Genomic DNA, 13,691 nt, shown 5'->3' on the forward strand with positions numbered 1-13,691 from the left:
ACACACACACACACACACACACACACAAATAAGACTCATAAATGTCAATACGCTGAAAATAATCTTGTGCTTAGCAGTGGTGATGCGCAGCAATGCGACCGTGATAGGTGTCTTTATAGCCTTACATAAGATTTCTTATTTCCGGTGATTGTATTAACACTTAAAAAAAAGTGGTGCTAATATTTCCTATAGTATCCACTTGTGATGTTAACTTCCTGGATAGCCTACGAAAATGCGTCATCACAGCAGCACTCTATAAGTGACGGGATTTATCCCAGGGCCACAAACTCCTCCCCTATGCCTTACATTCATCTGGATCACTAAGGCTCTTAATGCATTCTTTCTTTTAAATTATTTTTCAAGATTCTCTCACTCTTCAGCCTCTCATGTAGCGTTCCCTCTTTTCTCCCCAGAAACTTGGCGCATCATTTCTGCAAAGCCGTACTTAATGACTCGCTGAAGTCTGTTGGGTAATGAAAGATACACTCTGTCATAAAGCGCCAGCTTCATCCTAAATGGGGTTTGGAGCTGGACAAAGCTCAGGAGAACGGACTGGCTAATGGCTACTGACCCCACCTTATGGCCCCCTCCAACACGGGCAACAGGTATTAGCTTCCTAATGAACTCGCCGCTAATGAGGAGTGGTGGGAGTTCAGAGTCGTCTATTGCCAGGCAGAGCACAGGAGAGTGAGACTCGTAAAGAGGAGGATGAGCCACTATGCTGTGGTGACGGACCAGCAGACATAAAGAAGAAGAGAGAGATCCAGGCCGAACACTGTTATGAGTTATACACATACATTATGTACGATATTGATTCTCGTTGTGTTTTTTCAAACACAGCCAGCACTCCAGCTGGCCTCACTGTAGAAGATTAATTGCAGCGTGTTAATGTAATAAGAGAAGCATGTTTTAAACAAAAGACATAAACACTTCATCGTTCTAATCCCTTTTCAAGCATGGCTGAATTGTTCATGTCCTCTGCGACCATTTTGTAGCGTCTGAGATGGGGATGAAAAGGTTTTAGTGACATCCCATTAACCTCCCAGTCTGGAGCTGCACTGGATTATGGGATTGAGAATAGTCGTGTGAATCTGTGACGAATTATAATAAATCAGCTTTTTAACTTTTCCATGTTTTGGGTTAATATTATTGCTCTATTGGTGTGTATGTTGTGCTCTACTACTGTAGATTATACTATCCAACAGTATATAAAGGAGTAAAATCAGCACAAACACAATGCACCATATTCTACAAGATGGTTTTAGCTTTGAGACGATGCAGTTTTCAATATTTAAACAACTTTTAGTACATGAGCACTGGCCCCTGCTGGACCCCTTCTAGAACCACCCATGAACACGATGAGTGTGCTTGTGCATGGCCCAGCGATACACAACTCGTTTAGGCAACAGATCAACCTGTTATGTTTAGGAAAATATCATGGTTTGGGTCAAAATAAATTATACGTAAATAACAGAATTGTTAGTGAAGTATGTAAATTAGGTGGTGTGACGGCCCCAGAGCCTGTGGCCTGTTGGTGGTGTGCGTGTGTGTTGCTGGTCCTTTGATGGGGGTGGAGCTGAGGAGACAATCAGCATAACCTATGTAAAAATGTCTATGTGTTCGGACCCCAAACACATCTGGTAGGCCGAACACATATGGTACCTACACCTGTCTCCCTTTATAAATCACTCTACTCGAAATGCGGTGCAGCTTTTGCGGGCTTCACGTAACGCCCATATTTGCCTATAAATAGTCAAAGAAACGCCCTTTCATTCATTCATTTTGACTGACTGCATGAAGAAGATAACAGGAAATGACGACAGAACAGCTAAAAAAAGACATCTCACACCGTGTCAGATTTTGGTTATTTTGGGGAGGTGGAGACATTTCCGTATTTATTTATTTCTCCAAGTTATGTTTTTGTGTGCACTGAGGAGTCTCAAACAGGCGTTTGTTTCATCATTTTGAGATTGGGTTTAATCAATGTTTGAAAATGAATTCTTCATATATGATAAATGAGAGGTAACATTTTATTTATGGTATTATTTCCACATATTTCTCTCCATTCTTCCTTCTGCCAACGGTGTCGCAGTTTCTCGTCTCTCCCGTTTGTGCTTAGTGCGTATGCATGTTTTTTTTTAGCGTATATCCCTTTATAAATGAGGCCCCTGGCCTGTAAATGCCACGGAAAAGAAGTGGGTTTTTAAACGAGATTTAAAAACAGGCAGAGTTGGAGAAAGTCTAACCTGGAGGGGCAATTCGTTCCATAATTTTGAAGCTGCAAAAGCAAAGGCACTGTCTCCTCGCTGCTTTAGCCTTGATTTTGGGACTACCAGAATTAATCTGTCAGCCGATTGACAGACTTTTTCATGTGTGACCTTGCAGAAGTTATTTGAGGACACACTTTCTGCACAATGGAGGTATAATCTACCATCTCTTAATAAACTTGACTAATGTTTGCACACAGGAGCGTTGAATTAAACATTTTTCCTTTTAGTTAACTGCTGCATTCAAGTTTAAGCCAGTAATAGCATCTAATTTGGTCTTTAACCTTGAACTTTGCGACCTATCGAATAAAAATACTAAATGACCCCGGTGTCTAATTGTAATTGAAGTAATCTCTATGAAAGGCCACACTGAACACTCTTCCCAAGGGTTTCATCTCTTATTGAGTCTACAGCAGCCTAGCAGGAGCTTAGTCCTTCCTTTCCTTCGGTGAATTGCCTTAAGGCGGCCTCGACTTTGTTCCCTCTTCTCTCCCAATGGAGGGGTGACCTTCCCACCGCATTCAGGACTGCACAGTCACTGGTTATGTACCGGAGGGGATAGAAACCCCATCTCCTCAAGAAACATGTCACGTCCCTCTTTGCTCTACCTTCCTCTCACTCCAACAAATCACACCTTCGTCTCCTCGTTTTACTCCCGTCTTCTTACAAGGAACTTAACCTTTTACACCTGCTGCTTATTTCCCCTTACAAGTTGTTTACCTGTTTCGTCTCAAGAGCGCGTGTTTTCTGCAAGCAGTCTCAGCACACAAAGGCAAGTCTGCACGTATTTTTGATTCAGGAAGGATAATAATGGAATCTAACCACTATGAATATAATACACTTCATAACACTACAACTTCTGTTAAGATCATAACAAACTTTCTGATGAAAAACAATTATCTAAACAAAAAGGTACAGGAGTAGATCAATGTTTGTTATAAACATGATCTCGGTACTGGGATTTGACAAATATCCATTATATTGAAGGGATTAAAATCCTTTAAACATATATTTTTTCTCATCTTTCATCAGCTTTTAACCTTAAGAAGAAATCTTGATGATCATTTTATGCTACATTGAATCATAATAAAATGGTAAATAATGTTTTTCCAGTCTTTGCTATCGCTCAGATCACATTTGCATATACAAGTTAGCATTCACCCATTCACACACACGTTTAAACTGAGGGGCCAGCTGCATAGGGGGACTAACATTCACACCTTGGCTGAGTTTGATGTTGAAAGTGGATGAGATTGTTGATGATGTTGGTGATGTTGTTAATTATGTCAGGACTTATGTCTTGAATGTTGTTGTGTTGAGTATTGTTGTATTGTTTTAAGTGTATGGGGATTCTAAATAAACAAATATTCAAATTGGCGGTGTATGTAAGTAAGTGACACTCCAAAACTGTAGGGGAGCTAAGCGGCAAGAATAAGAATAAGTCAATAAGTCAAGACAACTAGAGTTGCTACAAGCATTAATACATTGTAGGAAGAAAAGCATATCTGTTGTTCTATTGTCTGTATGTTGTAACCATTGGAGTCTTAAATCAAAAGAATACAACTACTTTGATTTGAGCTTGTGATAGAGCCAATCCAGAACCAAAATCTCTTCTTCTCACTGGAGGAGGACAAAAAAATAAATTCCATGATAAAAACTATTAAAACATTTCATTTAGAAGAATCTTGGTGGTGAAAAAGGCCTTGTCTGGAGTGGAGTGTGAACAAACAAGAATCAAACGCAGAAGTTGAGGCAGAGTTGCACTGTGATGGCTCTGTATGGATTTTGTACAGTCGAGCTGAAGAGTGGCGCCGCGAGATAAGCAGAGAGGCACATGAGACATAGACAGAAGAGCGGAAAGAGTGAACAACGGCAGAGGGAAAACGCGGGCCGAATTATGTTGTTCCACACCTTGACAGGCTTTCTGTAACATGGATGTCAGGGAGAAAAGTTCTTGAGAAACTTGGCTCTTGTGGGGACTAGGAGGCAGCGAAGAATACATCACTGCAGGCAACTCTATGATAGTGTGCGTGCCCAGCTGCTGTTCTGCTTCTTTGTGGGATTTTCTTGCCTGAGAGTGGTACACGTGTGTGTACATGTGTGTGTTGATTCGGTGTGCATGAGCCAGCTCTGATAAATGGCATGTCCGGGCACAGTAGTGAGCGAGCGCCCACGCTGGCCATTGACAGTCCTCTCAGCAATTCACACCACATCAACTCCACCTTGAAACATTATTATATTTTTAGTAACAGTAAAAAAGCAAGAAGGTAAAACGAGAAACTCCCAATTTAAAACATGCCACAAAAAATGTCCTCGCAGGTTTAGCAGTTTTTCATTTTCATATCATGGTTATTTTTAAAGATGATGTAGGAGATTTTTGTCTGACGTATGAAAATTCATCCATTAGAAGAAACCAAACCAAAAAGTATGCCTAACAGTCTTAAAAGCTTCTAAAAGCTCGCCAGAAAAAAAGGTGCGTTAATGTAATGTTGCTTTGTCCGTTTCCATGACAACAAATGGAGACCTGTGCCAAATTCATCACTTGTGACGGAAATTAAAACATGTTTTTGTACAAAGAGTTCTGTTTGTTCAAGTCAGGTTTTGTTGTGCACTATTCCTGACTCCTCGTGACCCTTTTGGAGAGTGTAGTGAGGTGAGCTACCCAGAAGCCCTTGTGTTCTTGGGTCACCTCCTGTACTTGGTTGAGATTACACTGTCACCTCCATCAAGCCGCAACAAAAAGAGTCACAGGCCTAATTCAGAACCGAACCCACACCCTCGCACTCAGTGACAGAGTGAACTTCCTCTGTAGTCACACTCAGAGCTGAATAAAGCTCCTTCTCTAAATTGGAGGATGGAAATGCAGCCCATGCTTTGGGGGCGAACTCCCCTCTCTCCAGCAGAAACAGGAACTGCTTTCGTAACCATTGTTTGGAGTGAGCATCTCTCTGACAATACAAAATTAATAATAATTAAAACTCTGAGGATTTTGTCTTTTATTACTTTTATGTTAACCTCAGTTTTCAAATCTATCTTTATACAAATCAAATGCACAGGTCTACCGTTTTCTAGACTAGACACAGGTCCATACTAAGTAAAAAAATAAGATCACAATGTAACCTTCAAGTTCTTTACATCTGTATGACAATATTCAATATTACATGTCTATCGTTATTTTGGACAGTTTATTAGTAACTGTTTGCACGGAACTATTGTTACACACCGTGTTCCATGAAGGACACTAACAGCGTTGGTTAGGTAAGGCAACAGGGTAAGTCAGGACCAATGCAGACTTGCTTTGGAGAGTTTAATAACTTCCACTTCCTGCTAGTTTGTTGGGAACTGCAACGAAGGCTGAGCCTTCAAGTAACGGCGCAAACCTAGTAGATGTGGGCAGTGGAGGATAGTATGGGCTGGATTGGAATTGGGCCACAGTTTCAGATGTATTCTGAGCTTGTTTATGTGCAACCTGAGTTGAAAAGGCATTGCTCTCAACACTTCAAATTAAAACACCTGCTCCTGTGAACATATATATGTATATACTTCTGCTGCTGTCTACTTACATAGTGTTTCATAAGTCTTTAACTGTTGGTCGGCCTTTGTTTCTGACTTCCCCTGCTCTTAGTGTCATATGGACTGCTGCTGAGAAGTTACTGTGTTCATATAAAGTGGCTGTGAGTATGAAATGAAACCACCCATTAGCAAGTGCTGAATGTGTTTTGAATAAGACTCATAATCTATCTTTACAGCATCCAACCCTCACACCCTTGAGGCTTTAAAGATGGACGCAAATGTTTGGAGTTTGAGTGCTGCTGTCACATCAGTAAAATGGATCACAACAAAAAACTACTATTTAAAGCCACAGAAGGAACATACTTCAGAAATTCTGTGTGGCTTCAAACCAGCACTTTTTTGGTTCATATAGCGAGCATGTAAAGAAACTACTATACTTATTAACACATTAAGACTCAAATAGTGTATCTACTGAAAGATATTTGAGTTGCTAAATTCTCCACTATGTATATCAGTAAGTTTGCCTGCTTTAGCTTTAAGGCTTTTTATGATAGATTTATTAATTTCTTTATTTATTGATTTAATTGGTTAACAAAATATCAGTACATGGTGATGCCTTCCAGTGTTTTACTATTCACTGTCTTTTTTAATCTTAATAGGACCATTATGTACTATCATTATCCTGTGTTAAAAAATACTTGAAAGTAGTAATTGAGAGTAGAAAACTCTTATTTAATCCAGTGAAAAGTTGGGTCATTTTTCTCATTGACTTTTATACAATCTCCCTACTTTCGGCAACACAAAATACCAATTTTGGATTAGTCCACATTGTTTAATTCCGATTAGTTGAAGTTACGCACATACGACCCCATATCCACCACAAAGCAATTCATTGTCCATCACCATATTTAACCATAAGTCAACTTTGTAGACTTTGCTCAACCCTGTTGTCTTTTATGTTTCTTTTGATTAGTTAGTTCTCAGTAAAAAACAATATAAGTGAACATAGACAACTTTGTCAGCTGTCAAAGTAACAAAAGTCTGAAGGTAGTAGGAAGTAATCACTGATTATCAAAATTATATACTTCATAAATTGCCTATGTAGCAACTTCCCTCTGCTTGATTTTTTAAAGAGCCTTCAACTGCGTCTTCACAATGTTCTGTCCCCTTCATCTTCTCCTTTCTGCTCTTGATTATCTTGCTGATATTCACCATCTCTACATAATAATCTCTATCATAATTTGTCCTTATCTGCTACTTTTATCTTTTAATTTGCTCTGCTTTTGAGCTCTCTTGCTACATCTCCTCTCTTGTCTAGTCTTCGCCGCCTCTTCCTTGCCTCTCGTTGCCTCACCAAACTTCTCTCCGAGCTATTTATATTGCCTGGCAGAGCAACAAAGTTCTTCAACTGGACAGAAGTTTGGAGAGGCTGAGGCTCACACACTGCTCCACAAGCTAATCTGGTTAGCTACAGTCGAACACAGCGCAAAGGACAATCCTGTGGACTTCTTATTTTCTTACTTAGTACTCACTGAAAGTTTGTATTCTAGGTACATAAGATGTGTATTTCTGGTATGTATGGTATGTGTATCAAATGAAAAAAATAATAAGTGTTCAGATACTTGATGTAGGTAAAAATAAAATGCTAAATTAAGATCATCATATGATTTGTCGCATTTCTGTGAGAACCTTTCTCAGGAAAACAGCCCTGTTTTTAGCTTGTGACGATGTATTTCCTAGTTAATCCAATTTTCCCAACATATAAAAAGAAACCCTCTTCTTTTAGTTTATCACATTCAAAATCAACACGTCTAGAGAAACAGGGGTGTCACTGGACAAGAAGTGGCAAAAAAACCACCATTTTAAAAGTTACTAAAGCTGTCAAAAAATGAAGCAACTACTTCAAAAGGGGACAGACAGTCTCTCTAAGTTATGTTTACATGCAAGGGATGTGCCAGGTTGTATTGATACAAATATAAATATAAAAAAGGTAAGGTATAAATAAATACCTTTTTAAAAACCTAAAAACATGCAGAATCTACCAACAGAACATGGTAATAGCTAGGCAGAAATGTGCAAAGATATATTCAAGGGGATATTAAAAAGGTTCACAGTGTTAAGAATACAAAGAATATGCTATGTGCAGAGATAATAATTCAAATAGATGTGAAATGATTGCATAGTTGAATCATCACCTCCCTGCAAGACTTTAACACAAAGTCAACATTAAAACCTTTATGAAGGAAGATATATCGCAGCACTGGTATATTTCACTTTTAGATTTAGTGTTTTTTTGAGTGCTTGGCTTAGTGGTATTTTATTTTGAAGGGTCCTTCCACAGACAGGGTTGAATACCTCTCATCAATAAATCGCAGCTTGACGGTAACATCCAAACTGAAAGAGCCCCCACTTTACTCTTCTGAATTAGAGGAGCAGCTCCAGGAACCAGGAACCAGTAATGCGTCAGTGCTTCCTGTGAGAAATTAAGCCTTTAAATTCATGTAATAACAGCACTGCTGCTAAACCAAGTGTATTTGCACAACATCATGAAGACTTTATCCTAAGCTGTAGTATATTAGATAGCAAAATAAAAAAGCAAACAATGTGGGACCGTTCAATCAGTCACTGAGCGCAGGATTCATTTCCTCAGACCAATCAGGTAAGGGAGTGTTTAATATAAAACACATAGGCTCAATATCCCAATGGGAGAGGCCTCACTGTGCAGCATCTTGACAGGAAATGAAAAGCTGTGGGAAATTGGCAAATCATGTATTTTAAATGTACTTTCCAGTCTTCAGGTTCACCTGTCACAGTTGAACTGTCTGCAAGGGGAGGGGTGAGGCTGAGGAAGCTTTGCGTTATCGCTTAACAAATAAGAGGGAATGAGGAATAGAGACTAAATCACATTGAAGAAAGGAAGTTTAAGTCCGCCAAACTTCCTGAGTGAAGCCGACAGATTGACTCGATCGACGTACTTCATCCTGCTCTTCCCCTCAGCCTTACTGCTGCTAGATTTCGCTAACCCCTGTCTTGGCTTTGTCCTCAGTCCCCTGGTCCCTGAGCAGTAATAAAAACAGGTAGACAGAGGGCAGGCTGGGGCACACCAATAAGGAAAGTGGGACTGAAGGGGCTGTGTGACTCATTAAGTATCAATACCCCCAAAATACCTCCAACTGCACACATACACTGAACGGTGGTCCTTTAGCAGGTGTGAGGTTAGTACGACAGTTTCCAGAGCCAGGGAGTCAAAACTAACTATGAAAATGAGATTAACATTGATATGCAATGGCTTGATTTCCACTTTAAAGATGGAACTTGGGCTGAGCTTCATAGAGAAAATCAAATCACACAATTTTTCTGATCAAATTCCTTTATATCGATGTTGCGACTTTATTGTATGGTTGACTATAAAGGCAAATAATAGAAGAGTTAAAGCAGTTAATTTCAAACTCAACCTTTAAAACCAGGATCTTTAGTCTCATAATTTTAATATCATTTCTATATATTGTGCAGTCCCATTTGGAATCGTGTTTACTGTTCTATATTACGAAAAGGACTTAAATGAGCGGCTGATGACTCTAGTTGCTTTCTGGCCTCTACATGTAACTCTCATCTCATCCACTCTGCTAAAATGTAGCCTTCCACCATTTTAGGAATATATTGAAAACGCCATGCTCTCTATTCCAGACCGATTTGTTTGTACGTGCCTTTGCCTTCAGCAGACTCAATGACTAAAAGTTATTCTGCTAAAATTGAGCTAACTACAATAATGGTTTGGCAATTGAAAAAATGGTGGTCTCACAATAAGTAATCAAACAGAAATTAAAAAAGTAGTCAACAAATAAAAGGTTGAAATGACTAATCTGTGCAGTGTCTGCTCATCTCGACAGAACCAAATTCAAGATAGAACTAATAGTTTAATGTGAGATGATATATCTGACAAAATGTACCTATTATAAACAAGATTACCAAGGTTTCCCAAGAAAGCAATTACATCCAAATTCCCAGAATTCAATCAAAATCTGGTTTGGGGATTTACTGTTTGTGCTTCTCATGGCACACCCAACACTGACTTTTAATTTAAGATGTGTAATGATATGTTATAACAGCGACGCTGGCCCTTTAAAGCCAAATAAGCATATCATGATGTCCTTCCTGCTCATTTACCATTTTCTTTGTTATCGGCGGGAATGAGGTTGCAGATCGACCTCTAGTGTGAAAATGTGCTCTTTTCTTTATCACCACATAAGGTGAATGTTAGATGACATGGTGTCCCTTTGAAATGCCAGTCTGTGATCATTATACTCTGTCCCACAACCAACCATACATCATTGCTGCGGTTCCAGCTCTGATGTGTGTACACCAGGGTGGAAATGAGAGGGGGGGAACCAAAAACTTCCCCTTGATGTCTTAAATTAGCTTTTCACATTTTAGGATAACATTTCTCGTTTCTAAATATGGCAAGTCTAATGTGTAAAATGTCGTGCCTAATTTCAGAGAGATATCATCCCCCAGGATTCACTAGATGTTCATTTAAACATGTTCTGGACTTCTGTCTGGACTTTTCCTGGTAATGTTTCGATGAAAGTATTGACATCAATATATAACAATTGTCAGGCTTAATCCCTGATCTGGAAGAATTAGTAGAGATTGTCCCAGGTCGTTCTGCAAATGTCCTGTCATACTTTACTGTAAAAACGTGGGGGGGGAGCATGTGATCAGCTGTAATAATCACATATGGTGGTCATATGAGTGTGTGCCATTTTATGGAAACAATTAAATGCGAAAGGATAAAGAGCAAAGTCTTCAGCCCAGTAAGATTTTCTTGTATCAGCTTTTCTTTTCTGATGTAATGAGTGTGACGACTGTGATGTGAACTCACCACTGGAGCAGTCCAGTCCTCCCCAGCCGGGCTCACACTGGCAGGTGTCAGGAGAGACACAGCGTCCGTGGGAACACTCTTCAGTACACAACGCTGAGGAGAAAGAAGACACAAGATTCTTTAAAAGTGTACAATAAGATACTTCTTTTTTTTTTAGCTTTAATGAATTACAAAGGACCTGTAGATCTCAGTCAAGTTTTACAATACATAAAAAGTGAGCAGAACAATTCATAATGTGAATATCTCTTTTGTTTACAGATGTAATGTGAGTCTGCAGTAACTTTCTGATCATAGAAAAAAGCCTGGTGTCTTGGTGTTATTCACAACTTCTTATTTCACCTTCTTCCAAATACTGTTTTGCTTTTTAAACATTGTGAAAACGATATCAAAAAAGTATTTTTAAATACCTTACTGGATCATAACTCTTTTTATTTTACTTTGTAATTGAATGATCTGAATATTATCATCTATCAAATGTGAAACGATGCAACTTTTCTTTATCAAACAAGCAGGCTAAAACAATGCCCTCTAAATGAGAAACTAAACGTGGAACATTCCAGATAAACATCATCTACTGTACAGCATTGTTAAGTGAAAAATGACAATTTAGCTAAATGCTTCAGCTTTGAGTGAATTCCTATATTATCATATCCGACTCTTTAATGCTCTGCACACTTCTGATTAACGAGGTGCAGCTAGTTTTTATGGACTTGTTCCCCCCAGGATTCGCCTCTCAGGCGGCATACAGTTGGCCCTAACTTATTGGTGGAGGTCGCAGGGGTCGTCTGCAGTACTAAAAGGAATCCCTGCAAAATCTGTATTTTTATTAACTAGGGCTATGGAAAACATGTGGTATCTGTTGAATGAATTGAGTTAATGAACAAACAGCAAACAGTGTTATTTAGCATTGCGTTATTAGATTTGTATCAATAAACTTTGTGATTTACTATTTATTTAGTAACCAATTCTATGATACGCATGTAATGCATTATAATACACTATAATACACTGATATATTAAATATTCCCAATGCTTTAAAACAACATTCAGAACACATGTAAAAACATGTATGACTTAATAAGGTAAAGTATCACAATATTTTTATTGCCAGTAGTCACCCACATATTTTTCCCATTACTTAAAAGCAGCCAATGACCACTAAAAAAATATAATGTATAACAATTCTAGGAATTATAATACACTATCATTCTCAACAGAAAAAACGTCAGTGTGTGATACTTGACCTTAAAATTAGAATAGTAGTGATTTAAGAATATTTTAATGCATTTTAAGTTTACATTATGGTAAGATTCTGCCGGCCTCCTGATAGAGTGCAGGGCATATTATCGTCTTTGTACAGCAACCAGATAAGGCAGCGCTGACTGACATCTTCATTTTCCCCTTACGACTGGTGTAATATTTCATCAGGACACAACCTTAAAGTTAGGAGCCGTCATACACCATTCCACGGTTCAAAACAAACGACTCTATCACAGCATAATTAATGATGCCTTGTCTCACTGTGGTATTATCTGGTGCAGCGATTAGCTCAGAGAAGGCGAGGTGGCCATAAGAAGGTGTGAGGAGGAGGAAGATAGATGGATGGAAGATACAGAGAAAGCAATAACGAAAACAAACACATTTCTCTAAAAGTGAATCTGAAAACTTCACTCCAACAAAAGAAAATATATGAAAAAGTTGAAATCCCCCCAAAAGACATTTTTAAAACATAAAAATTGATCTTTCCACTTGAGACTGTAGTATGTAGGCCTATGCACATTTTTAATAAGTTTCATCATGTATTAGCTACTTGTATTTACACTATAACTGTTTATATAGTGCTATGATCACTCTGTTCATGGATCACTACAGCATTTTTGGAAAAGTCTTGCCAAAGTTAAGTCTTCAAAAAGTTTATATTTATGTACTTTTGGGATGGGATGTGTCTCCCTACGAATTCCTCACAAGCACCAACATCATTACATCAATCCTGATTGCCTGTGGATCATGACTTGGATAATCCACCTGTCTTTATATATGTAGCTTGCGCTAAAACGGAGCATCATTCAAACACCTCTTCTTCTTTCAGAGGATATCTCTCCCTGTTTTCATGTTTTATGTTTTCATAGGCGTCACACTCTGCCGCCTATTCTGGATTTGTTTGTTGTTTATTGTGCATTCTGTAGACTCACATTTCTGTTTGAATTACTAAATGGACATCAGAAATTGGCTTAAAAGGTCTCAGGATTTATTAAAACGAAATAGCGATGAAAGAACTGCAGCCGATGGTGCTGCTGGCGACCCTGCACCTGCCGTTGCAGCAGCACGCCTTAATGTCACAAGCTTGACCTCGGCAAACCCCGGGGCTGAGTTAGCGAGCCCAATCCTTGACTCATCAAGGCGGCCACCACCGACGCTGTCCTCCGAGGCGCAGCTCCTTGTGCCCCTACCATCACCACATGCGTTGCCACACCCTGTACCACACCCGCCAGCATCCTCCTCCTCCGTGCCGGTGCCTCCACTACAGACGCTACCTTGCAGCACATCAACAGGTAGGCTACTTTGGGCCAGCAACCGCTCAAAGACCAACCGCCCCAGATGATCTTGGGGTTAATAAACCCAACCAGGTGAAACTGGATCGTTATCCAGGGAGATTTTCTTTAGGAAAGAAGCGCACTTTTGCCGCTGCATGGTACAACAACAGACCATGGCTTGAATATTAAAAAGTTAAAAGCAGCCTTTTGTTTCCCCTGTAGAAAGTTTAAAGTAGGCTAAATACGTCTTCATCTGATGCGGCTTTTACTGTTAAAGGTTTTTGCGACTGGAAACACGCATTACAGACTGATAAAGGACTGCTAAGGCATGCCGCATCAAAGAACACATTTCATGTGAGAGTTTGGAGAGAGAGAGACAGATACGCGAGGAAACAAATAAGGAAATTAGTACTTTGGTGCACACAGATCAGCTGGCACGGAACCGTTATTACGTGTCAGCTGTCGTTGATATTATAGCTTTTTTAGCTGTCAATC

General features: G+C 39.3%; 1 protein-coding gene across 1 annotated transcript in view; it reads right to left on the minus strand.

The window, feature by feature from the left end:
• Nucleotides 1–13,208, minus strand: part of LOC104954511 (multiple epidermal growth factor-like domains protein 11) — a gene marked incomplete at its 3' end in the record, with an annotated part of 30,178 nt that extends 16,970 nt beyond the window's left edge. Inside the window, exons 1-2 of the mRNA XM_010781626.1 lie at nt 13,022–13,208; nt 10,663–10,755 (exon numbers count right to left, since the gene is read on the minus strand). Of these exons, the coding sequence (XP_010779928.1) occupies nt 10,663–10,755; nt 13,022–13,208 (280 nt within the window). The remainder of the gene's footprint in view (nt 1–10,662; nt 10,756–13,021) is intronic.
• Nucleotides 13,209–13,691: the final 483 nt, after the last annotated feature.

The sequence above is a fragment of the Notothenia coriiceps genome, unplaced genomic scaffold (assembly GCF_000735185.1).
Source record: "Notothenia coriiceps isolate Sejong01 unplaced genomic scaffold, NC01 NC01_scaffold00023452, whole genome shotgun sequence".
Taxonomy (NCBI): domain Eukaryota; kingdom Metazoa; phylum Chordata; class Actinopteri; order Perciformes; family Nototheniidae; genus Notothenia; species Notothenia coriiceps.